Below are 27,008 nucleotides of genomic sequence, written 5' to 3' on the forward strand. Positions count from 1 at the left end.
ATAAGAAATCTTGGGAATCGTTTATAAAAAGATTACAGTAGTGGTGATTAGTGATTTTTGTGGTAACAGTTTTTTTTTCCTTCAGAAAAAATACGTAGCTATAGTTACCTTTTCTAAAATAGGCATTTTATTTCAGTGTATTCCTTTGCCAAAAACAAAGACGAGACTAACAAATATCAACCAGCTTTGAATGTAATCCCAAAGTAGACAATACTTTTTCTTTAGTCTGTTTCCAAGCTTCCCAAATTGTAAATTAAAAACAGGGCTTACGGAGTTAAATTGGGGAAGTTTTATTTGGGCAAAAAATAATGTTTCCTCCTTTTCTTTCAGGTGATTTTGCAGCAGCAGTATTTTTAAGTTGCTGACATTAACTAGCTTTGTTGGGGATAGGTCAGGCTTTGAACTTCTAAGATAATCCATGGGTATGTGAGAAGTTCCTCCCTAAGTTTACTGTTTCGTCTTTGTTAAATGGTAACAAAGGATCATGCAAGGGAAATACAGCTTTGATACACACTGAAAATGGTTAAGGCATATATATGGGGTTTTTGTTAATTATTTAACTATCTTTCAAATATAATTGACTGTTAACACAAAAATAGTGTGAATGTACTGTGGTCTTTAAAACACATGTGTGTGTGACAACAGTAGTGTAAAAGCCAGGAGAGTGGGAAATGGAACTATACTATTGTAAGGTTTTTATTGTATGTGTGACTTCAACATCATTTGGAGGCAAACTGTGTTGTTGAAGGTGTATGATGAAATAAAAAACAAACCTGAGTGCTGATAAAGGAAGTAAAATGTTAAGAATAAGCAAGTTGATGTAACCCTAAGCATTATCAGTACTCATGCCTAAATTCTAGACAAGTCAGAGATTGTCAAGTTGGGTCAAAAAATAAAACCCAGTTATATGCTGCTTAGGAGAAACTCACTTTTTTTAATCAATATTTTTTATTGATATATAGTTGATGTTTATTGACATGTATTTGTTGCAGTCCATGGGGTTGCACAGTCGGATACAACTTAGCAACTGAAGAAATGCAACAGCTGTTGCTTTATAATGTTGTGTTAATTTCTGCTTTACAGCAGAGGGATTCAGTTATATTGATACATATATATATATTCTTTTTTAAAATATTTTTTCATTATGATTTATCATAGGATACTCAATATAGTTCTCTGTGCTCTAGAGTAAGACCTTGTTGTTTACCCGTTTCGTATATAAAAGCTTACATCTGCTAACCCCAAACTCATACTCCATTCCTACCTCAATCCCCACCCCCTTGGCACCCACTAGTCTGGGAAAACCCACTTTAAACTCTCACTTGCTACATTAATATTAGACGAAGTAGAGCACTCCACGCAGCAACAGTAGAGTGTGCATTCTTTTGAAGTGCACAAGGAACATTGACAAATACAGACCTTCTTCCGGGCCATAAAACAAGTCTCAATAAATTTAAAAGCTTTCAAGTTATAGAGTATGTATATTCTGGGACCACAATGGAATTAAATAAGAAATGATTAACAGATCTCTGGAAAATCTACAAATATATGGCAAGTAAACAATACACTTCTACATGACACATGGTACGTAGGAGAAATCAAAAGGGAAATTAGGATTATTTTTAGCTGAATGAAAATAAAAACAGAACACATCCCTATCTTAGACTTCTATTCATGGAGAAAAAAATAGTAGGTTGAAGTGTAAATAAATGCCACAAGTTGGATGGTTCTCAAGGGCATCCTGTAGAGAGACAGAGTATGAGGCAGGGTTGAATATGACCATAAAGAATTCAGTAGATCCTTGATGGAGCAGTTCTGTATCTTGATTGAAGCAGAGGTTATACAGATAAACATGTGTGTGATAAAATGGAATAGAATTACATATAAACACCCTCTCACACTCTCACCACAAAATGAGTGTATGTAAAATTGTATGTGTAAAACTAGTCAAATCTGAATAAGGTCACTGGATTGTACCAATGATACTTCCCTGATTTTGAAACTAGGTGAAGGGTGTGCAGACCTTCGTGGTACTATTTTAGCAACTTGATAGGAATCTATAGTTATTTAAAAATAAAAACTTTGGAGAAAAAATGAAAAATTTGTGGGATGGCACTAACACGGTACTCAGGGTGAAATTCATAGGACTAAATAAATGCCCATGTTATAAAATGAAATCAGTGGCGTCAGCTTTCGTATTTGGAAACTAGCAAAAGTAGAGCGAATTATAGCACAAGAAAGGAAATAGTAAAGATCAGAGTGGAAAAGTAATTAAATCATAAAATTGTGGCATGGTTTTCTTCTCCCTGGAGATTCTTTGATTTGTGGGATTTTAGTTTTCATCAGATTTGAAAATTTTAATGCAGTTATTTCTTCAAATATTTTTTTCTATCATTCCTCTTTGCTTCTTTTCTGACTGCAATTATATGTATGTTGACCACTTGATATTTTCCCAACTCACTAATTCTTTGCTCAGTTAAAAAATTCTCTTTCCCTCACTCTGTTTGATTTTATATAGTTTGTATTTCTATGTATTTTTATATATATATTATCATCTCTTCTGCTCTGTCTAGTGTGCTATTTTATTCAACACATTTGTCATTTCAGACACCATATTTTTCATCCAGTGCCATCTGGATGTTCTTTTATATCTTTCATTTCTTTCTTCATCATGTACATGTTTGAACATATAGAATGTTTATTTTGTAATAGTTGCTTTAGAATCCCTGTGTGCTAACTCTTTTCACCTTAGTATTGTTGGGGAGTTTTTCTATTGACTCTTTTTTTTCTTCTTGGTGTGCCTTCCTGCATCTTTGTGTACCTAATGGTTTTTGATAGGATGCTAGGCAGTTTTAGTTCCACATTACTGACTAGTGGATTATTCTGTATTCCTAAGAGGTACTCAAGTTGTTGTTGTTGTTGTTCAGTCACCAAGTTGTGTCTGACTCTTTGTGATCCCACGGACTGCAGCGCACCAGGCCTCTCTGTCCTTCACCGGAGTTTGCCCAAGTTCATGTCCATTGAATTGGTGATGCCATCCAACCGTCTCATCCTCTGCCTCCCTCTTCTCCTTTTGCCTTCTCAAGTTACTTGGAATAAATTTTGTTCTTTCTTTGCTTATTTTTAAGTTTTGTTATGGGTGGTTCAAAAAATAGCCTTTTGCTTAGGGCTAACTAAAGAAGGAAGAAATTAATTCTTAGTGGGAATGAAGAGAAGTGGCTGAATTTTGGAGAAATTGAACAAGTTACATCTGTAGGATTTGGGACTATGTGAGGTTACTGAAGAAAAGTAAAGAGAAATGGATGACTGGCTTGAACAAAAGGTTATATCATTCACTGAAACATTAAGAGAACTATGTTGCCTAGAGTAGGAGAGGGAATTGCTGATTACAGTGTTGCCTCTGTTTTGGTGCATGTAGTATATTTGTTACTCAGTCACTCAGTCGTGTCCAACTCTTTGAGACCCCATGGACTGCAGCATGCCAGGCTTTCCTGTCCTTCGCTGTCTCTGAGAGCTTGCTCAAACTCACATCCATTGAGTTAGTGATGCCATCCAGCTATCTCATCCTCTTCTCCTCCTGCCAGTCTTTCCCAGCCTCAAGGTCTTTTCCAGTGAGTTGACTCTTCGTATCAGGTGGCCAAAGTATTGGAGCTTCAGCCTCAGCATCAGTCCTTCCAATGAATATTCAGGACTGATCTCCTTTAGGATGGACTGGTTGGATCCCCTTGCTGTCCAAGGGACTCTCAAGAGTCTTCTCCAGCATCATAGTTCGAAAGCATCAATTCTTTGGCACTCAGCATTCTTTATGGTCCAACTCTCAAATCCATCTATAACTATTGGAAAAACCATAGCTTTGACTATAAGGACCTTTGTTGGCAAAGTAATATAGCATGGTGGTAACATTCAGTAGGTTCTTGGAGATTACTCAGAAACTCCATCTATATATACTCCATATGTGTATTTATAGATTTGAGCTCCTTTCTGAGATTTTTTTGGATTATAGTCAGTAACTGATGTAAACTTTCTCTGAAATAATTTTATCCCAGAAAGAATTTAGAGGGAAGAGATGAGGTTCCATTATGGTATAGACAGCATAACATTTAAAAACTCAGTGTAAATCACTCAAAAAACCCACCTGAAATGTTACTTTTGAATAGCTGGACTGTCTATTGATATATTGACTTTTTAAAAATGTTGTTTTACTGATCACTTGGACTTCACTAGCACTTTTGTTTAAGTCTTTATGTATAAGATAAGATAAGGTGTTTTTCTCCAAGAAACATATTATCTGTTTGAGAAATATTGACCCTGAATTTAGCCATATATATGCTGTATAACTTGAGGAACATTATGAAATTCAATACATTTTCTTCCTCAATGAAAATATATAGTTTATCAAAAAGTTCAGTTTACTTTCTTTCTCTTTGTGTTCATGGGATACATGCTTTGTATTGATACCTATATCTTTACATAGATCTTCACACCTATGGAATAGTTGGTTGGGTTTTTCTGTCATTGTTGATAAGTCTTGATGATAAGATAATACCTAAAGCTAGTATTGACATTTGTCTTTTACCTAGAACTGTGAAGGGCTTGAAGGGCTTTCCTGGTAGCTCAGGTGGTAAAGAATCTGCCTGCAGTGCAGGAGTGCCAGGTTTGATCCCTGGGTTGAAAAGATCCCCTGAAGAAGGGAATGGCAACCCACTTCAATATAATTGCCTGGAGAATGCAGTGGAAAGAGGAGACTGGTGGGCTACAGTCCATGGGGTTGTAAAGAGTCGAGCACGACTGAGCAACTAACACTTTAGAACTGAAAAACACAAGTAGGCAGCATATTTAAGGTTAGATTCTAGAGATCTTGACTCTCAGCTAAATTTTGTGCTGCTGGCCTACCAGCTACGACTGTGAGAGTAAAAATAGGAAAGATTTTTCCTTGTAATAAAGTCACACTTTTAGGTTTAGAGTGAAGACATTTTTAGCATATTTTACTATCTCGTTTTATTGGTTTTACAATACAATGGTGATCTATTTTGAAGATACTGGTACAAAAAGGATGAAAAAAGTACTGGTCTCCTCTACCATGGTTATCATCAGTGCCCTGGAAAAGCAATTAAACATGCAGCAATTTTCTGAGCCGCTCTCTTTAGAGTGTCACGTTAGATTTAACCTAACATCCTGGATTGCATCGCTGTTGTGGTATGTACCAAGTATGGTAGAGGTACTCAACAATATTTCCTTGCATTGTCCATAATAAATATTTGCCCAAGAGTTGGTAGGGTGGAAGGGGAAAGAAAGAAATGTTTTTCTCCTGTAGAGGAAACTTGTAATGTAGGACTTATTTATAGAGTATTTATAGTCCATTGTTGTGTCATTGGGTGTGTCATACTGCTCTATCTAGGTCTGAATATCTGCAGTACTTAAAACATCACTTTATATTGAATTATATTCAGTGGATTCTCTTATTTATACTTAATTTTATCAACTGACATATGTCCTTCCTTAGAGAAATGATTTTAGTGAAATGGTGTTTTTCTCCAAGAAACATATTATCTGTTTGAGAAATATTGACCCTAAATTTAGCCATATATATGCTGTATAACTTGAGGAACATTATGAAATTCAATACGTTTTCTTCCTCAATGAAAATATATAGTTTATCAAAAAGTTCAGTTTACTTTCTTTCTCTTTGTGTTCATGGGATACATGCTTTGTATTGATACCTATATCTTTACATAGATCTTCACACCTATGGAATAGTTGATTGGGTTTTTCTGTCATTGTTGATTTATTGTTGAGAGGTTTCAGCATCAAAAGTCCTTTCTATTACAACATAATGACCTAGACTCCATTTGAATTAAATCTTATTATTTCTGTCATTTGCTGTAGTGTTCATCATATGGGGGGAAAAGTTCATATATCACACCACCATCCTGTTGTAATTGTTTTTTAAAATTGAAATGAAACAAAAGTTATTATAGAGGGTTGTTTTATACTTTTAGATATATTTTTTCATTTCACAAAATTGTGTTATTACAACTTACTGTTCCTTTAAGTTGTTTTATGACATGCTTTTTTTTTCCGGGTACAATTGAGTATATTCATTTCCATTTATGCTGTTAATATTCATTGCCATTGAATTGGCAGATTTGGCTGGGGTAGAACATTGCTTTTGATAAATTAAAGAAAAGTAATCTGTTGGTCATAAAGCCTCTAGTCCATGAGTACCACTGCTTCTGATGTCATTTACTCTGTCCCACCAGAGTTTAGTGTCTCAGATGGTAAAGAAGCTGCCTGCAATGCAGGAGACCCAGGTTTGATCCCTGGGTTGGGAAGATCTCCTGGAGAAGGGAATGGCTACCCACTGCAGTATTCTTGCCTGGAGCATTCCATGGACAGAGGAGCCTGGCAGGCTACAGTCCATGTGGTTGCCAAGAGTTGGACATGACTGAGCGACTAACACTTTCACTTCACCAGAGTTTAAGGTTCTTCTGTTCAGATACTGATACCTCTGAATGTGCGTTTTGTTAATTGAGTAGTGGGGTACAAGATGGAGGGTGTGGGGGTATCTGTTTGCCCTTTTCTCAAAAATAAGGGGCCAAAAAAGAATGGTCTGTGTCTGCTCACCTGCAGTAATGTAATGGGTTGATATTGGTGGGAGCTTGTAGTTTGATGCACCATCACTTCCATCAAGAAGGTTAATTGCTAACAAATGACTAAATGGGAATTTAGGGAGAATACTACAGCAGTCTGCTGCGTTAGTGGTGACAGGAGTTCTGGCGCCATTTCAGGGTCACTATTTGTATCTGTCTATCAGAGTTAGGATGCAGTTGTTTCTCCCAGTTTCAGCCTTCTCTATAGAATTTCTGTCAATTATTTGACTCCATTAAGTGTGCAGAGGAAATAACAGCCTGAATGACCAATCCACCAGGGGCTATGGATAGACCCTTTCATTGTCCATACTCAGAGCACTGCATTAGGTCTCATTATCCATTTATAATAAGCGACCTCTGCCCCCTGGGTCATTGAAAAAGATTCAGTGTGCTTTTCTAACACATAGGGCACCTTTCTCAGCAGACACATCGAACAATGGGATGTCTGGTAGTCTGGAGGACTAGTGTACATGGCAGGTTTTTAAATACACAGCCTTGTGCCAAACCACTCTGGCAGTTTGCTCTCTCATGGTTCATAAATGGGTTAAGGGGAGCCTGATGTCTGGAATATGAATGCAATATTCCTTTCCTCTTTTCTTTCTTTCTTCTTCTGTTTTTTAAAAAGTTTTAATTGGATGATAATTGCTTACATGTTGTGCTGGTTTCTGTCATACAACAACATGAAATTTTTTTTGCCTTGTTTTTCAGTTTTGTGTTCTAGAAAGGATTTGCCTTCATCTCTGTTTGTGCATTTCCTGATAGAGAAATATGAAAAGATTTGGATACAGTGAATGGCTATATTCATCATTTTTGGAAAGTATTTGCCAAATATGCCCGTGGAAGTTATCTGTGATACATTGAAAATCTCTCTTCTATTCCCTGCTCTGCCCAAACTGGTAGGGATTGAATATCCCACTAAAAAGTTGGAGAAAAAATTTGATCCTTCCTTTATCTCTCTAACCCAGATTCATTCTATCATATAAATTTGGGCCACCTACTTGAAATCTCTGCTCATCTTTCTCCAGCCCCTAGTACATAGACAGATATGGGAAAAAGATGGAGATAACATAGTGACTATTGGATGAAATATATATTTATATCTTATCCAATAATGAAGTAAGAAAACTGTCATGTTCAGAGCATCACACTGTGTGAACTGAAGGTGGCCTTCTAAGAATCTTGACCACTGGTTCCTATGTGGCCTTAGTACAGTGTCTTGTTAGATACTGATAGGAATCAGTCGTTTACCTGAAGGATGCTGGGATAGGAAAAACAAAAGATTGAGAGCCGCTTCTTTAGCAGTTCATATGAAGAAACATTATAAAAGTATTTTTTAAGTTTAAGATGCATACATTTCATTAGTAAAGCCTTGTTCCTCTCTCAGAAGCTTACTTTGCATTTAATGTCACGTATGTTGGCTTGGGGAGAAGGCAATGGCACCCCACTCCAGTACTCTTGCCTGGAAAATCCCATGGACAGAGGAGCCTGGTAGGCTACAGTCCATGGGGTCGCTAAGAGTCGGACACGACTGAGTGACTTCACTTTCACTTTTCCCTTTCACGCACTGGAGAAGGAAATGGCAACCCACTCCAGTGTTCTTGCCTGGAGAATCCCAGGGACGGCGGAGCCTGGTGGGCTGCCGTCTGTGGGGTCGCACAGAGTCGGACACGACTGAAGCGACTTAGCAGCAGCAGCAGCAGCAGCATGTTGGCTTGATCAATTTTTTAAAATATATGAGACAACAGGCACTCAAAGAAACCCATTTTAGTCCAGTGAACTGGCAACTACACTGTCCAGTCGATGCCAGATGTCTAGTTCAGTGAAGCAGTTTCCCTGTTAAGTGATGAACTGTGCCATGCTCCCTGATGCCCGGACACAGAGGTGTCACCTCCAGAGAGTGACCGTTGAGTTCCAGCACAGATTTTTCACTCCAAACCAGCTATGGAAAACCATGTAGATGGCAGAGCTCTCTCTATGCCAAGAATTAATATATTAACTGGATTATAGCACCATTTGACAAATTGCTTACTAAATACATCAAAATTGATTGGACATTCTGTATTTGAATTGACAAATGGCTGCATTAGGAGAAGGAGGGAAATCCATTAATTATAGCTGCTCTCAACTATAGGAAATATAATCATATAAATATAGATTTTGTTAAAACAAAAATCTCTACTTCATGGTAGCATTGCTTATGTGTTTACCTGCACCTCTTTGCTGTTAACAGAAGGGCTGCTCTTGGCCACTGCCCTTTAAGTAATAAAAAAATAATAATTTCTGCTGTGTTCTATGTGCCAGGCTTTTATGACTGCATGGTAGCTTTTAGTTCTTAGTCCAGAAGAATAGAAAATACAAGAGAAGCTAAGCTTTTCTGCTCAGTTCTCAGCTGTACCTCTGTTTGTCTATCCTGCCCTTTGCATTCTCATGTTATTTAAGTCAAAAGCTTTACTTTTGCTTCGATGATGTAAAAACCGTGATCATCACTCAACTTCTTTTTAGAAACAAATATTTTTCTCACCATCTTTCTTACTGAAGGTAACCAACTGACTGACCAAGGCACAGGGTGGTGGGTGAATGCCCTTGATTGTCCCTCTCCAGTTTGAATCTGTTCTCCTTATTGTCATATGACAGGAAGCTTTCTGCCATGTGATTCTGTGAAAGTTGGTGGAGAGACGAGAAACACTGAACTGCCTTTATTGCCTTTATGCCATTAGTTTCTTGCCTTTTCTACTATGCTTTCTTTGTATTTTATAACCACATGAAGAGCCTCAGAACTTCCCTTAAGTGATGTCAAGTTTGGGTCAGAGCTGAGATTATAAAGGAATATTTGGGGGTTAGGCATTCTACTGCTTTCCAAGGCTGTTTTCTAGGTGCCAGTGGTCCTTCTATGGTTATGCCATGTATACCTTTAAGTATGAAACCAAACCAATATTTTCTAAAATGAAATCTTCTAATTCCTCAGGGGTATTAGAGAGAATGTAAAGTGTGGCCCAAAGTACTTTCTTTTCTCTTACTGCATGGAAGGCTTCCTTGAATGTCTGTAACTTGCTTATGTTGAGACTTCTGGTCATTTTTTCCCCACTGTTTGATAGCTTTGTATGGTACCTCTGATCAAGATGCAAAGATATTTATTAAGATGAGAAAATGAGTATATAAAAATATGGAATAAAGAAATCGTGGAGACTAAATCAGTGATATCGTTTATATTTGGGGATAAACAACCCTCAAGATATTTACATGAAAATTTTAATTTAAAATACTTGCAGGTAAAGACATCATGAATTGAGAACGTCCCTTATGATCCAGTGGTTAAGAATCAGCCTAGTGATGCTGGGGACACGGTTTCGATCCCTGGTTGGGAGCTAAGATCCCACAGCAGCTCAGCTCACATGCTGCAATTAGAGTTCATGCACTGCAATGAAAGAATTGGTATGCTACAGTGAAGATCCTGTGTGCTGTAACTAAGACCCAACGTAGCCAAATAATAAATAATAATAAAAAAAGACATCATGAATTGAAGTGGTTCATACCAGGTTAAGAACATGGTCTTTAGAGTTTGCAGTTCTAAATTCCTTTCCTGCTGGTTGCTAGCTGGGTGACGTTGGGCAAATAACTTAACTGCTCTCAGCTTTAGTTTACCTACCATTAACATGGGAATTAGTAATACCTACCTTGTAAAATTGTTTTTAGATTAATGAGGTAATTCATCCAAAAAGCTTTACACATTATCTTAGATAGAATAAAAAACAACTATAGATTAGCTTTGTGGGTGGCGTTTACAGAAATAGTATTCTTGTTCTCCTTTGCGGTCTTTCTTGCCTTTCTGTGTTCCAAGGGCTTTATGGCTGAGATACTACCAGGTGGCATAGCTTTATTGTTAACAAACAACAGGAACTTTTCTGGTGGTCCAGTGGTTAAGAATCCACCTGCCATTGCAGGGGACACAGGTTCGATTCCTGGACCTGGAAGATCCCACGTACCGTGGGGCAACTAAGTCCACGAGCCACAACTGCTGAGCCCATGCACCCCAGCGTCTGTGCTCTGCACAAGAGAAGCCGCTGCAATGAGAAGTCCATGTGCAGCAGCGAAGATTCAGTGCAACTAAAAATGAAAATACATAAATCAATTAAAAAAAATGACAGTGAAGAGAAAACATTTGTGGTAAATCCTGTCTCTTCTGTTAAGTGGTCATCTGGACAAGTAAGGTTTTAATGTGAGCATTTTCAAGGCTATAGAAAGAAATTTTACTTAGTAATTCTAATTTGTTGAAGCAAATTAAAAATTTCTCTTAGACCTGTTTGTTTTGAGCATCTCCAATCCCTTAGTAAATTATGGGAATTGGGATATTTCTTGGTGTCCACTGCATTCTGAAAGGCTTTCCTGTAGAAGTTCTTTTTGGTAGTTAGTTGCCTTAAGACTCTGAAACCCAACTTACGACATGCCAGAAAAACATTTGATTTTCTGAGATTATCATTGAAATCATTGTTCACAATTCTGGTGAGCCTTTTGTTTTTTATCTTTTGAAGTTTATAATGAACCTGTGTTCCTATGGCAGGTGAATTTCTTAGAAAAGGAATTAGAGAGAGAGGAAGAAAGAGGAGGGAGGGAATAAAGGAAGGAAGGAAAAGGATGAAAGAAGGGAAAATGGAAGGATGAACTATACAGTTTGTTACATGGCACAGAAATTAAATGTTCTACAGTAAACTAAAGTTAATATGGGTGATTCTCACATATATGATGCTGTGAGAAAACAACATAGTCCTGAATACTTCACAGATTTCCTAGTCTTGCCACGAAAGAATCAAGATGACTCTTTGTCCATCTGCAGATCGAAAAATATTTGCTGTTTTTTCCATTCATGAAGTAGTCTTAAAAGTTTTTTATTATGGAAATGTTCAAACATACACAGAAGTAGTGACTAGTATAATGAATCTACGTATTACCCAGCTTGAAGAATTAACAACATTCTGCCACTCTTGTTTCTGATGTTATCTTAAAATTTTGTTTATTCATGGCTACACTGGGTTTTCATTGCTGCTGTGGACTCTCTCTAGTTGCGGCGAGCGGGAGCTACTCTAGTTGCGGTGCACGGGCTTCTCATTGTGGTGGCTTCTCTTGTTGCAGATTGGGTTCTAAAGTGTGAGGGCTTCAGTAATTGTGGCATGTGGGCTCAATAGTTGCAGCTTGTGGGCTCTAGAGCACAGGCTCAGTAGTTGTGGTGCGTGGGCTTAGTTGCCCCACGGCATGTGGAATCTAGTTCCCTGACCAGGGATCGAACCTATGTCCCCTGCATTGGCAGGTGGATTCTTAACCACTGTACCACAAGGGAAGTACAGAAATCTTGTTTGGTGGTCGTGGTGTTTTTTAATGTATGGTGGATAAAGTATAAAGCCAGCCACTATTGTATCTTTTTACCTATTTAATACTTGCATGTATCTATATATATGTCTGAAGCTCCAGTACTTTGGCTACTTGATGCAAAGAGCTGACTCATTGGAAAAGACCCTAATGCTGGTAAAAATTGATGGGAAAAGCAGAAGAGGGTGGCGGAGGATGAGATGGCCTGATTCCATGTACATGAATTTGAGCATACTCCAGGAGATAGTGAAGGACAGAGGAGCCTGGCCTGCTGCAGTCCATGGGGTCACAAAGAGACGGACACGACTTAGCAACTGAACAACAACAGCAATGCTTGCATGTATCTAATGACAAAGACTTAATGATAAGGGGATAGCTCTTTCTAGTAGTTGTACATTGTGCAGTACAGGAAAGAACAAGCCTTCAAAAATGTTCTCTTGTGTTTGGAAAGAGAGAGAACGCTATGGTGCTGGTAGGGTAGTATTTTCTGTTTTATTCTTTCCCCAGTCCTCTTGGTTCTGTGGATTTTCTGATTTATTTAGAGGTAAAAATCTTAAATCATTTAATTTCTCTATTTTATGGAACACATAAAGGGTCCTTAATGATTGTTTGAAAAGATTTTAAATTATATTCTAAAGTATAGGTTGAAAATGTTGATGTCTTCCACGACTAAAAGCTTTTAACTCTCCATGCCAAGAGAACTTCGGTCTTCTGCTGAGGCATGGGAAAATCTGCACTTAATTCTTCCTGCTGTATAATGATCTGGTCTTATCAGGAATGTAACTAGATAATAAATAAGGGAAGCATGGCAGAAGCTGCATTAACTCTTTGCAAAAAAAAAAAAAAGATTTTTGCCATTTTTCCATTTCCAAACAACTCCCTCTCCCCCCTTTTAAAATACTTTAAAATTTTTATTTATTTGGCTGTGCTGGGTCTTAGTGGTGGCATGCAAACTCTTACTTGTGGCATGTAGGATCTAGTTCCCTGACCAGAGATTGAACCCAGGTCCCCTGCATTGGGAACATGGAATCTTAGCTACCAGACCACCTGGGAAGTCCCACAACTCCCTCTCCTTTATTTTTGTTTTGTCGGACTTTGTTGTGGAGGCTAGACTGAGTAATTAAACTCTTTGCTCTTCAGCTATGCCATTGTAGGTGAGATGGAGAACAACACATTTCCAGTAACTGGCCCGTTGCCTACTTGTGTACATTGGTACATTGATTATTGAATGCAGTTTAATAATCCAAAACAGTGATTTTTTTTTTTTTTTTTACCTTCCAAGGCATCAATTCACAATACTTTCTTTATAAGCTCTCCCATCTTAGTCTCTTATAGAGGATATTGTATTTTAGAGTGTTTGAGTTGAGAACTGATTATTCCTGATAGAAATGCATCTACTGTACAGGGGTAGCTGTGAGGATATAGTTGACGTTATCAAGAGATTACAACTCATAATTCTGCACAGAATTAGCACCAGCAAACAGTCATTTCTCTCAATAAAAACATACACTACCACATGTACTTGATTGGACTGTTAAGTTGCTAAGTCGTATTTGATTGTTTGCAATCCCATGGACTGTAGTCCACCAGCCTCCTCTGTCCATGAGATTTCCCAGGCAAGAATACTGGGGTGGGATACCATTTTCTTCTCTAGGGAATCTTCCCGACCCAGGGATTGAACCCACGTCTCCTGCATTGGGAGGAAGATTCTTTATTTACCACTGAATCACCAGGGAAGCCCATGTGTACTTGAGTAGTTGCTGAAAGCTGATAAAGATATGCACAGTGAGTATGAGAGAAAGAGTGTATAAAACCACTTCCATTTCCCCTTTTAAAGAAAATGTCACAAAACTTAAGAAAATAGTGGGGGGGAAATGCTATAAACTCAACTTCTCGTTCCATGCATTGGGTTTCCATCATTCCTTGAAGTGCTTTTGATTTCTCTGTTTTCTTTTCTTGACTTGTTAGGTTGATTTCACTAAGCATATTACTTGCATTGTGCTTATTCCTCAACTTTTATAATTATCAAATTTTAAGTTGGTACATAGTATGCACAATTTAAATGGTGTCAAGGAATATTTAGTGGAAAATGAGCCATCCCTTCATCCCTTTCTTCCCTGAGGCAACTGTTATGTAAAGGTGAACTTTGGTAAGAATGGTTTTGTTGTTTTTAGACTTATTTTTCTGAGTAGATTATCTAACCCTTGGCAAGACAAACTTACCTGTAAGCTACAAGCAAGGTATTATAGGTATTATACAGGCATGCTATATTCCTTTAAAACAGCCAGGGTGGACTTTTCTGGTTATCTTGCTGCTGGTCTAATGTATATATAATATGGTTGTACTGTGAATTGAGTTGCCATAATACACATTACATTGTGTGTATCTTTCCAGGTGACCTTAATTGCAAATGTTTTGAAGGGATTGTTGCAGCCTATTCAGTTCTCAGAAGTGTGCTGGGACAGTTTGAACTGTTCAGTGGAGTAGCTGATCTTGCTGATAGCGTGAAGCCATTATGTTTTATTCTATCTGTCCATTTTTATGACAGGGTTACGTGGAGGAGCAAAACTAAACTATGAACCCTTCCAGACTACCCCCAGGTATAGCTTGTCCATATGCAAAATGGCAGAGGGCCGTTATGGTAGCAGGAATAACCAAATGAGAGCTCCTTAGTTTATGTCTTCTGTGGGACTATTATATGATGCTTTGGGGGTAGGGCAAGGGTAAAGAGCAGGGTGAGGAAGAGATGCACCCTGTGTTGTCAGTTATCCAATGAAATCTGTTATCTCATAGGCAATGAGGATACGTCATTTTTCTAATTATGTATTGCCTGTGACTGTTCTTCTGGGAATGTGGAATAAAAGGAAAGTGAAAGCAGAGATGTACAATGACTGACTGTTAGAAAACTTTAATAATTAATTAGGGAACATCTATGGTACCGCAGGGTCAGGGTGCAAGGAAGATCATTGATCTGTTTAATATATAGCGTAGGTAAAACCTGTTCCCTTTTATATGTGTTGTAGTGCTTCTGCTGTTGTTGCACTGGTACAAGAGATGGCTCCTAATGAACAGAATAGCCAGTAATATATCATGCTATTGCTTGATTATACTGTGTGTGAAATTCAGCAAATTCCTTTACATTTAAATTGAAACACTTATAAGTTAGAAAACTTCTAGACTACCATAAAGATAGAGTAGTTAGGTGTGTTATTTTTGACCTGAAAGCCTTCTCCTTTTTAAAACATTATTTTTAAAAAGTCCAGAGTTTAATTTTTGCCAGTTTGATAGTATGACAGCATAACCTGTAAAATTTTGCAAATCTCTGATTACTACTATTTATATGTGTTTGTTGGCTGTTGTATTTCCTCTTCTGTGAATTGCTGCTTCTTTAAGAAATGCCTTAGTCCATTTTGCTTTTGGATTACTTGTCTTTGAGCCTTTCTTCTTAAAAGGCAAATATTATTTTCTGAGCTAAGAAACTACATTTCCAAGCAGAATTTCTTCCTCAGATCCTGAGTGCTTTCTGATCAGAAACAGAGTTTGTTAAAGAGCCTTCTCTTATTGTATGGCTGCTCTATAAATGCTGTTTTTAATAAGTACCAAAAATATATTGAAGTTTGTCCTTGGATGAGGGTTTATCACTGTTGGCCTTTGGGTGAACTTTGAGCCTGAGCTGTTTCATTCAAGGCAGCATGATGTCATTTAACTCACAAATTTCTATGTTGCTAGAAAAAGGAATGTTGTTCCCCTAAATAACCTGAAGGACTGAATAATGCTGGCACAACATTATTCACCTCTCAGGTCTCCACTAAAGACTTCAGCATGGTAAGGGTTTTATTGTCCGCAGAGGATTTGTGGAGATATGGTAAGGAGTAGGGGCAAGCAAAAACTGAGTCTGGTCCTGAATCTGGGGAATACTTTATTCTGCAGCCCACTCAGCTGCCAGTATGACACAGCTCATGCTCACTTTTCCAACTAAAAACCTTGGGATCCATTTTTGTTTCTTTGTATTGAAAGACTCTCTTAAGTTTCTTTCTAGTGCTGTTTGTTCAACATATGAACTTATTTTAGGCTTTGCAACAGCAGTTAAAGCTGAAGTTGCATCTCAGATAAAAAAGTAGATGCCATTTGGGTCAGCCCCACCCCATACCCCCTTACTTGAGAAGTAAATCTCCCTGATTCCAGTGGCACTGAGATTCATTTCAGGAAGTATAGCAGTTTTTTTTAGCATCTCCTAAAGTTGGGAGCTTGGAGTTCGCTAGCAGCGGAGCCTGTGCTTGATTAGCAGCTGTGTCCTCTGAAGCTACGAGAATTTATTACTGGGAGTTCAAGAGATGCAGGAAAGACTAGAACAAGAACGTAACAGAATCAAATACATTGTCCCTTCATTGAGTTTATAAATAAGCGCAGCTCATTGTGCAGCAGTATGCTTTGTGTTAGTTTTTAGAAAAACGATGCTTATGACCTGTATGTGGTTAGTCTCTTTTAACTTTCAGCTGTATTGTCAACTCTTTTTCCTTTCATAGCTTTTAAGGATGAATGGTGCTGAGATCAAATAGTTATTCCTTTCATTTCTTTAATCGAGTATCTAGATCCTCTGTCCCCTGTTGTAAACTCAGGTAGTTAGGAGATCTAATTTTTTCCTGATTATCCAAACCATGGCCAATACACTTAAGAAAAGTAATTACCTGTTCTAATATAAAGTGTATTAATATTAATGCTAAAAATGTACTTTCTCTCTTTCAACTGGAAGACTAGGTTTGTTGCAGATGAACTTAGGTTATTGAGATCTAGCTGTTAGTTTCAGGGTATTCTAGAAAGAATTTGATTTCTTGGAATTGAGGATATACAGTTATTACTTTGGATGAAACAGCCTGAAATGTCAAGAGAGTCCTACCTTTCTTCAGGACTGGTAATAACTCATTCTCGGAAGCTTGAATCAAACCTATGCATCCTAACCTTTAAGTAGTCCATTAACTGGTGTTAAAAATGAGATTTCAGAGTATCATTTTCGATATCTGTTAATACAATGTTTATAACTCTTTACTATATTTTATGTGGGTAATTTGTAAAAATTCTATGCTCATTGATCTCCTTCCTAACTACTTATGGATTTGAGAAGCTATATTATGAATTGACATTTTCTGTTTTCAGATTGAGAATTTCATTACGTGGCGTTCAGGCGTAGGGGTATTTTCAGAGGACTAATTCAATATTTCTGTTCATAATTTTACTTCAGTTGTTCTACTGACTTGGAAATTTTGGGGGGTTTTGATTAATGAGACTAACTTGCAGAGGTCAACATTGAAGATTTTTTTGGTTTGCTTTGCACATAAACATATATAAAATATAAATATATTCATAGGAATACACACATACGTACACATACTCATATATCAGTGTAAGACATTAAAATACACTTAGTGGTTTTTTTAGCTTTTATTTACTCACTAGAAGCATGATCTGCTTTCCTGAAAACACAATATAAACAAAGTCTAGCTCACAGTTACCTTATAATGATCTGCTCAGCCTTGCTCTGGGTTGTTGATCTATATTTATCAAATGCTTGTGTGTACAGGCAGTACTTTTGGAGTTGTATTCTGTGAAAAAAATTGACATTATACCTTTTATAGTTAGATGGATAGGCTTGTTTTAAATTACTGTACTAAAGGTAGGGATAGAGCATAACAGAGATTTTTATTTCAGAATTCCATATCCCTTTTCCTAAGCCAAGGTCATTAACTATCTGAGAACAGTGCTGTGCGTGCTTAGTCGTGCCCTACTCATTGCAACCCCATGGACTGAAGCCCCCCAGGCTCCTCTGTCCATGGGATTCTCCAGGCAAGAATACTGGAGTGGGTTGTCATGCGCTCTTCCAGGGAATCTTCCCGACCCAGAGATTGAACTGGTGTCCCCTGCATTGGCAGGCAGATTTGTTACCACTGAGCCACCTGGGAAACGCCTAAGAATAGTTGGTGAATGTAAAAGATACTATTTTTCTTTAGTTAGAAGGTAGTTATGTTGGTCCATTAAACTCAGGCTTGCAATATATGTAACTTTATTTTTCTATAAATTCTCTTTAGTCCTTTTTTGTACCTCTGTCCTAACAAATACGGAAAAATTAATCTCAATCAATTATAACCTCCTACATAGTTGCATCTTAATTCTATAGGGCTTACATAGTGCAAAGATATGAGATGGGATTGCTAGAGATGTTTTACCTCTATTTTCACCACTGAGATGTCCCAATTCCTTACCAGATTTAATTGTTGGCTGTTGTATTGGTTCATGGGCTTCCCTGATGGCTTCGACAGTAAAGAATTTGCCTGCAATGCAGGAGAATTGAGTTCAGTCCCTAGGTCAGGAAGATCCCCTGGAGAACAGAATGGCTGTCCACTCCAGTATTCTTGCCTGGAGAATTCCATGGACATAGGAGCCTGGCAGCCTGCAGTCCGTGGAGTTGCAGAGTCAGACATGCCTGAGCGACTAGTTAGCACATTGGTTCATATAGGTCTTTGTAGCATCCGTCCTTGTTTCAAAGCCTTTTCAAAGCCTGACAATTGCCTGGACCTTGTCCATATTACTGTTGAATGTATAATAAATATTTATCATCACATTCACAGGGGACTTGGAGAAGTTGTCACAGGCTCAGCTGTGAAAATACACTATATGCACACCTTTTCTACTGTAGAAGAGGAAAATCTCCATGCTACTTCCCAAGTGGAATCTCCTACTACTTCCTAAAACTCTACCCAGGAATGAAATTAGGATTTTTCACAGTTGTTCATCCCTAAAATTCTTTCTCACGTTTTGTACCCTTCCTTGGAAACCCTCTTTTTTCCCCTTTCTGTTTGTGGGGCTCTTGTTCCTGTTTCTGCTTATCTTTCCTAATAGCTGCTTGGAAACCATGGGAGCTTTGCTCTTAACTGTCATACTTTTAATCTCTCTTTCTTATCCCAGGGTCAGGGTTTTGAATTCCTTTCTTATTTGTGACTGGGTATGTCATTGTTTTCACCAGCTAGTAATCATGGAGTGTTCTTCCTACCTGGATTGGAGAAAGTTTTTAAATATAAAGAAATGTGAGGAAGAGGGAAAGGATATTTACTTTATGTTGAAAAATATTTTTCCACCACACATACTTTTATATTGTGAATCTCCTGAATGCTTCCAAGCATCCTTAATTGGAATACTGTTTTTTTAGTGAACATAAAGTATGGTAACTCTTCTCACAATCTCTATTTAGAAATTTAGGATTCAGATTTAATGTTTCATAGATATATGGTTGGTATTTTTACCAGTTCCTTTGGGAAACAGGATGGGTGGGAAGAAGAGGAGGAGGAGAAATAGACTTTTTTTTCCTCCTTGAGAAACTTTTCACTGTGGGAAATCTCAAACATACACAAAATTAGAAAAAAATTGTGTCAGAATAATGACTCTCCATGTACCTGTCATTCTCAACAGTCATCAACTCACGACTAATGTTTTCTTCAGCTATAATCCTCTTCCTCACCATTTTCTGCCATTGGATTATTTTTAAATTTACCCTTCCACACACATCTTTTTTTTTTTTTTTTGGCTATGCCTTACAGCTTGCAGGATCTTAGTTTCCTGACCAGGAATTGAACCTAGGCCCTCGGTAGTGAAAGCACAGAATCCTAACCACTGGACCACTAGGGAAGTCCCAAGTTTATCCCCATTTTGATGATGGGTGAATAAGTATCCTACCATCCTAGTATCCTTCATTATTTATTCCAGAATCCAAAACTCCGTTCATTCATTTATTTATAAAGTGTTTATTCTGCAACAGGTAGTAGGCTGGGCTCAGCACATGTTGAGTATATTGCAAACTCATGGGAAAAAAATCACATTAGGTACTAGTATTAGTAACACAAGGGTATAATTTCTCACTTCTCTTCCAATTTTTCCAGTTATCTGTCTACCCTAGCTTTATTTTTTTTTTTTAAGTCCTAAACCATCTGCTGACCCTCCCTCCCTGCCCTGTTTGCCTTCTTGATTCATCTTCCATTCTCAGCTTACCTCACCACACCTACCACACTGGCTTCCTGACATGACTGAAACATTTCATGTTCCCACTTCAAAATCTTTGTAATTGATATTCTCTGTAACACTGTCTTCTCAGATATCTACATGGCCTATTCATTCACCTCTTTAAAATCTTCTCTGACCTCAGCTGTGTTCCAAAGAGTGCTGACCTCTAACTATTTGTCCTTAGTTGCCTTCTTGATTAGTCTTTAAGGAGAGGGCAGCTTTGAGGCATACTCTTGCTCTGTTCTGTATTAAGAATTTCAACTTTATTAATTAAAAGATTACAAGTGGTTGGGAAACACTTAGCCTTTTGCAAACATAAATTTACTTATCAGTTTTTATTTAAAAGGATGCTTCAACATTAATTGATTATTATGATATTCTTTTCTTCATGATATTCAGAATCCTAGGGAATTGTTTTGCTTTGGTGGTCACTTCTATTTTGTGCCAGTTGCCAGCCTGCCTCTCAGCTGTAGAGCTAGGATTTTGAAGAACTAACAGCTAATAGTTTTAACCATTGCAAATCTTATATTTTAATACTATTTTTCTCCCTCTGATGAGTGAGTGACTGGCTTAAGTATCATTTCTCCCCTCCCAGCTAGCTAAGATAAAGTTTTTGTGAGTATGTCTTCTTTAAAATCTTGCCCTACGTTCTGCTTTGTCTACTTCACTTACACCTGTTTTGTTAAGATTTAGTTCTTCAAAATACTTGTTCTGGAAAGAGTGTTGTGAGATTGGCTTGTGAGTCATTCCTTGTGGAAATATGTGTCTCTTTCTGGGAATATGCCTTAAGAAATTTAGATAGGTTCATATCCTCTGATTTCAATTTTAGAAATGTAGCCTATGGAAAATATATATATTGAAGTATATATGCATATCTCTGGGTGGTAGAAATTCTGAGATTATTTTCTTTCTCTCATTCTTTTCTGTTTCTCCCAGGTTTCTTTAATACTCATCATTTTTCCTTCCTCTTTGGTTCTCTTCTTTTTCTTTTCTTAATTTCCCCTCAGTACTTCATTGCTTTATTTATCTTAGTTTTAAAATGTTTAATGAGGGAGAGAATGTATGAGAAATCTCTGTATTTTCTCTTCCATTTTGTTTTGAACCTAAAATTGTTCTAGAAAATTAAAGTCCTATTTTATAATAAAAGTAAGCAAATAAAAAGTATGGGACTTTAAATAGAGGAGGCTAAGTTTTTGTTGAGATAATATTTGGTTCATAGTAGGAACTCAATAAATGTTTTCTGAATCATTTTATTGCTTTGACTAAGCAAAGACTAGTCACTCAGTCATGTCCAAGTCTTTGTGACCCCATGGACTGTAGCCTGTCACGCTCCTCTGTCCATGGAATACTCCAGGCAAGAATACTGAAGTGGGTAGCCATTCCCTTCTCCGCGAGATCTTCCTAACCTAGGCATCTTTACTATTAGTGAAAAATCTTCCTGCAATGAAGAAGACCCAGGTTCAATCCCTGGGTCAGGAAGCTCTCTTGGAGAAAAGAATGGCTACCCGCTTCAGTATTCTTACCTGGAGTATTCCATGGACAGAGGAGACTGGCGGGCCACAGTCCTTGGGGTCACAAAGACTTGGACGTGACTGAATGGCCAACACTAAGCAAAGGTTCATCTATGTATGAGAAGCAGGCTGTTTCTGTTTTAAGCCTACATCCTATGACCTAAAAATCAGGGAAACTGTGGAAGCATTAAAAAAATTTTCTTTTGATAAATCATTGTTTTAGGAACTAAAAGTGTTTTAAAATTTAAAATGTTTTAATGCCTTCCATTTGTATGAAACTATTAAGTAGACTCTTAAAGAATCTTATATGATACTTGTTTTTAAAACCCCTTCCCAAATTATAAGAACTGCATCAACTTAATTTCTTTGTTAGGTAGAAGGCATTGAAGTGTCCTGAGGTATAGGAATTACATTGGTGCATAGGCAATGGAATTGTCACTGCTTCTTATGTACTTGTGCTGTTAAGATGCAGTTAGTTGTTTATTTCTTCAACAATTGATACATGTAATGATTAGATTCCCACAGATATTTTTTAATGTGTGTTCCTAATTGGAGATTTTTCTTGCTCCTAAGAAATTTAATCTTTCGTCTTCATTAGTTATTTGAATTGTGTGTTAAATGTCTTATTTTAGTTTGTAAATCACCACAGTATCCAGGATGGTTATGCCCATATTCATTTTTTTTTTTTTTTTCACGGCATGGATTAAAGTTGTTTAAATATGTTTTCTTTCTCCTTCAGTGGTTCCCCCTGGAAGTCCTGGGCCCATTACTCGACATGGGTCCTATGACAGTTTAGCTTCTGACCATAGTGGACAGGAAGATGAAGAGTGGCTGTCTCAGGTGAGACTCTGAAATGTTGGGTCTATTAAGGTGACAGAAAACAGAGATCCATTTATCTCTTTTTATTCTTGAAATTAAAAGAAAATTTTTTCCTTAGAGGAAAATGGGCAGAATCTGGATTATTTTTAGGATCATCAAGAATTAATCATCTTTCCATATTAAGAATTTCTCAAAAATACTGCTGCAGGGCTACATATACATATATTTTATACACACACATATACATATATGTGTGTGTACATTAGCTTTCATGCAGAGAACATAAAGTACGCATATCTTTCAAACAAGCCATTTATATCCCCCAGAACTCTGGATTTCAGATGAACTGTTTGGATTAAGATAAGAACTGGCCTGGTTAAAATGGTAAAGCCATTCAGCAATCTTTGGGCTTTCTTGTGTGGAGGCAACATTTTCTGAAGACTGGGTCCAGACTTTGATCAGGGAAGTTCTGCCTCCTAATTTGCACAAGTGCCGGCCTGGCCTTCCTTTCCTAAACTCCTGTAATGTGGCTTCCAAGGGTCTCCAAACCAGTCCTGTAACAGCTTCCACTGACCCTTCCTCCCCTTGCCAGGTGACGCTGTCTTCATCTCAAGGGCTTTGAAATAAAAGATACTCTGGCAGATTTCAAAATGATGAGATTACAAGTGACTTCATTACAGATGCTGTTATGTCTGTTTCAAGTCTGACATCACTGGGTGAAGTTAATGACCGGGTCTCGGATTACCAAATCCCGCGGCTTTTCAGCAGACAGGTGCCTCCTAGGAGGCCGGGTGTAGTTTCACTGCTTTCTCAGGGAGGAGAGCCCAAAATACTAAAGGGAATCTGGAAACCAGAGAATGAAATTGTTTCTAGGTGACATACATTTCATCACACTGAAAATACTCACAGGAAAAGCTCCTTTAGGTTGCACATGGAGATGCATCCTTTCTTGAGGATACCACAATGAAGCTTTAAAAAAAATGGATGCTGGCAGAGAAACCTCTGTCCTTCACTTCATCTTTTCAATTAGAAAAAGGAGTAATGTGTGCTGTCAGTGTGAAAGTATACACAATATGTTTGTACCGCACACAACAGGAGGGTGAGCTGGAACATCTGGCCATCGCCTCAGTGAAATTGCACAGGCATCTGTTTACCTCTCGGCTCTGTGACACTGATGGTTTTGAGCTTAAAATACACAGCATGCTTTATCTGTGGCCTCATTTATGTTGCTGAATACAACTCCTTGAATGAGAAATCACTGTCCTAAATCTGAGTCATTTTCTCCCCGTGATTAGTGGGAATGTGGATATTGTTCCAAGACCATGATGCTTTTGCCCTTTAGGACTTTACAAACACAGAGCTGCACTCCATGAACCTTTTCAGTTATGTTTTGTTAAGAATTAATCACCACAATCAGAGAAATGTGATTAAATATAAAAGAACTCAGGGCAACACTAAGGCCCATGGGAAGTCAGTTCCATGAACTGTGTATATAGACGTGGATGTAGCAATTATAAGACATTGAGAAATAGCGTCTCACCAAAGGTTTGCATATTTAGTCTCTTATTCAAGTCGCTCGTTTATAAAATCACATGTTTATTTTTAGGTTTTACTGTGTGTCCTCCTCTCTGCTTTGTCTAATATTGGCAACATTCCCTGCCTCTTCCATAGAGCATGAAATTCATAAAGCATTTTGGTATTACTGTTCTGCAGCATTTAAAATACCTATGTCAACATTCATGGGAGCTGAGGAAACACTGCAGTTAAGAAATGGTATTTTGAAGACAAATATAGTTTGAGAGAAAATTTGTAATCCTGTCGTCCTTTAAAAGTGAATTTGGGGAAATTTGAGGGAAGTATAGTAAATATTATAATATTTTATTGTGGAAAGAAACTGGCTGTGAGTGTTAAATTATTTCAGACCTTTTCTTTTCCTTGGACAGTTCAAGAACAACTTCGCATTTGTTATGAGCTTGGTCCTCAGTGAAGGAATTACTTTTAATATGTGGATTGACAGGTGTAGTATTCATTGCATGCCCACAGAGTGATAAGGACTGTCTAGAATGAGTGAAAAGGTAGACCTTAGGCAGCTGATGCTAGGTATATGAGGCAGGCAACTGGTCCTTTTATATTTATGTCATTTTTGTGTTGTGTATGGGTGTGTGTGTGTGTGTGTGTATACACATACAAACACTAAATGAATTTTTATTATATTGTGACAAAAACCAGTAGATGGATGTAGTGAATGTCTATACAGGCTGCTGTTGTCACAGTTTTCTAGTTGTGGATGATACCCTCTCCCTCTCCCACTAGGTTAAGATGGGCTTCTTGGAGAATGTGAGTGTTCAGAGATGAGATAGGGGGATCATGAAAGGCTCTCAGAGGGAGGTCATGATACATCTCAATCATGATTCCTGATCTGTTCCAGGTAGAAATTGTAACGCATACCGGACCCCACAGACGTCTGTGGATGGGTCCACAGTTCCAGTTCAAAACCATTCATCCCTCAGGCCAAACCACAGTCATATCATCCAGTTCATCTGTGTTGCAGTCTCATGGTCCAAGTGATACTCCACAGCCCCTTTCGGATTTTGATACAGATGATCTTGACCTCAACAGTCTCAGGTAAGAAATAAGAGCTAGAGAGTGATTTGACCAGATTAATATGTTCATTTGTAGTGAACATCTCAGATAAGCTTTACATTTCCCCCCTTCACACTGTATCACGTTGCAGAACACATGCACTGTAATTTGTGATTCATTATTAATCACGGGGGATCTTATGTGAGATCTCATCACCTCCAATAAATATTTGTGTTCTAGATTGTACTTTCCTGGATCTAATATTCAGTACACTTTTAAAAGCCATCCTATTTTATGTTGCTTTTCCCATATTTCTGATTATCCTGTGTCTCTGTGTTTTCATCGTATATATTCTTTGATCCTCACTTGTAAGAATCCTTATACAAAATTTACAGAGTATGCTTTTTATTTTTAGGGTTCTTTTTTTAACGTAATTGAGAACTTTTTAACTTTTGCAAATTAAGTTTGCTTAGCAATTTAATTTGTTATACCAAGACTTGACATATCAGGGTACAACAGATAATGAAGGGCCCAGTCTAATACAATATAATTTCCTTTCTTTGTGTTCTTTTCAGAAAAATTTCTACAGTATATGTTTATCTGAATCTAAAATAACCCTCTCACCTTTTTCTTGCATCTCCTTTTTAAAAAATTGTTTGAAAAATGTGTTCCAATCATATGTTGGGAATATGTTTCTATTCCACTTCTTTGTCAACATTAGTAACAAATTTTTACACTGTAAGTATACAAATATATTTTCAAACTTTGTTAAGGCAAAAGCTGTTGTAGAGGTGAATTAGGACTAGTTTCTTCTTTCTGTTCAGTCACTAAGTCATGTCCAGCTCTTTGCGATCCCATGGACTGTAGCACACCAGACTTCTCTGTCATTCACTATCTCCCGGAGTTTGCTCAAATTCACGTCCACTGAGTTGGTGATGCCATCCAACCATCTCATCCTCTTTAAGAACAACTCATGTAATGCTTCCCAGGTGGCCCTAGTGGTGAAGAACCCACCTGCCAATGCAGGAGACATAAGAGACCCAGGTTCGATCCCTGGAAAGATCCCCTGAAGGAGGAAATGGCAACCTCCTCCAGTATTCTTGCCTGGAGAATCCCAAGGGTGGCGGAGCCTGGTGGGCTGCAGTTTGTAAGGCTGCAGAGAGTCAGACACGACTGAAGTAACTTAGCACACATGCACATGTAATGAAACATGTCTCCTGTAATACCTTTTCAAGTACTTTAGTTTTTTATTTTAGTTTGCTTTCCTTTTTTAGTTCTTCACTTTTTTTTTTTCCTTTTTCTCTTTTGGGTCCATTATATTTTCTTCAGCTTCCTGGAAATAGAACTTTTCTTAAGTTGTGAGGCAACTCGGTGGATGCTGGACCATTTTTCACAGATACCAATTACAAAGGATGATCCTTTTTCAGGAAGTCAAGCAGAATCAGTTCTGAGCTTAGTGATTCAGTGCATATTCATCTGTTTTTGTAGGTTATTCTGTTACTTAAATAGTAATAAAATGGAACTATAAAACTTTGTTTATTCTCTTTACTATTTACAATATTCTCAGCGACCCCCCTCCCCTTTTTTTCTGATGACTGTCACCTGCTGTTCTGATAAGATCCTGTCCCTTTTCTTTGGAGAACATACCCAGCTCTGTACACCCAGCTCTGTTCCTTTGAGTTTTTAAAATTTTTATTTATTTGGCTATGCTAGGTCTTAGTTGCTGCATGCAGGATCTTTATTTGCAGCATACAAATTCTTAGCTGTGGCATGTGGGATCTAGTTCCCTGAACAGGGATTGAACCCAGGCCTTCTGCATTGGGAGTGCAGAGTTCCAGCCGCTGAACCACCAGGAATGTCCCTGTTCCTTTGTTTTTGACCTCCTCTAGCTTTCGTAGTTACCCCTTACTTCAGACACAGGTCATTGTCTAAGAGCTCTCTAACTTGCTTCTTCAGACAGAGCTTTATTCCTGAAATCATTCTAGAATTTTCCTCAGGGACTTTTCCTTTTTCTTATACTACAAAGCTCCCAGTA

At 37.8% G+C, this 27,008-nt stretch overlaps 1 protein-coding gene across 20 annotated transcripts in view; it reads left to right on the forward strand.

Annotated features, from left to right (window-relative positions):
• BCAS3 (BCAS3 microtubule associated cell migration factor) overlaps nucleotides 1-27,008 on the forward strand; it is a 611,473-nt gene that overhangs the window by 294,055 nt on the left and 290,410 nt on the right. For all 20 annotated transcript variants that reach the window (XM_081584989.1, XM_081584991.1, XM_081584990.1 and 17 more), the window contains 2 exons: nucleotides 22,311-22,411; nucleotides 24,819-25,015. In XM_081584989.1, coding sequence (XP_081441115.1) covers nucleotides 22,311-22,411; nucleotides 24,819-25,015 — 298 coding nt within the window. The remainder of the gene's footprint in view (nucleotides 1-22,310; nucleotides 22,412-24,818; nucleotides 25,016-27,008) is intronic.

This window comes from Giraffa tippelskirchi, chromosome 3 (assembly GCF_054371585.1).
Source record: "Giraffa tippelskirchi isolate mGirTip1 chromosome 3, T2T-mGirTip1v1.2.pri, whole genome shotgun sequence".
Taxonomy (NCBI): domain Eukaryota; kingdom Metazoa; phylum Chordata; class Mammalia; order Artiodactyla; family Giraffidae; genus Giraffa; species Giraffa tippelskirchi.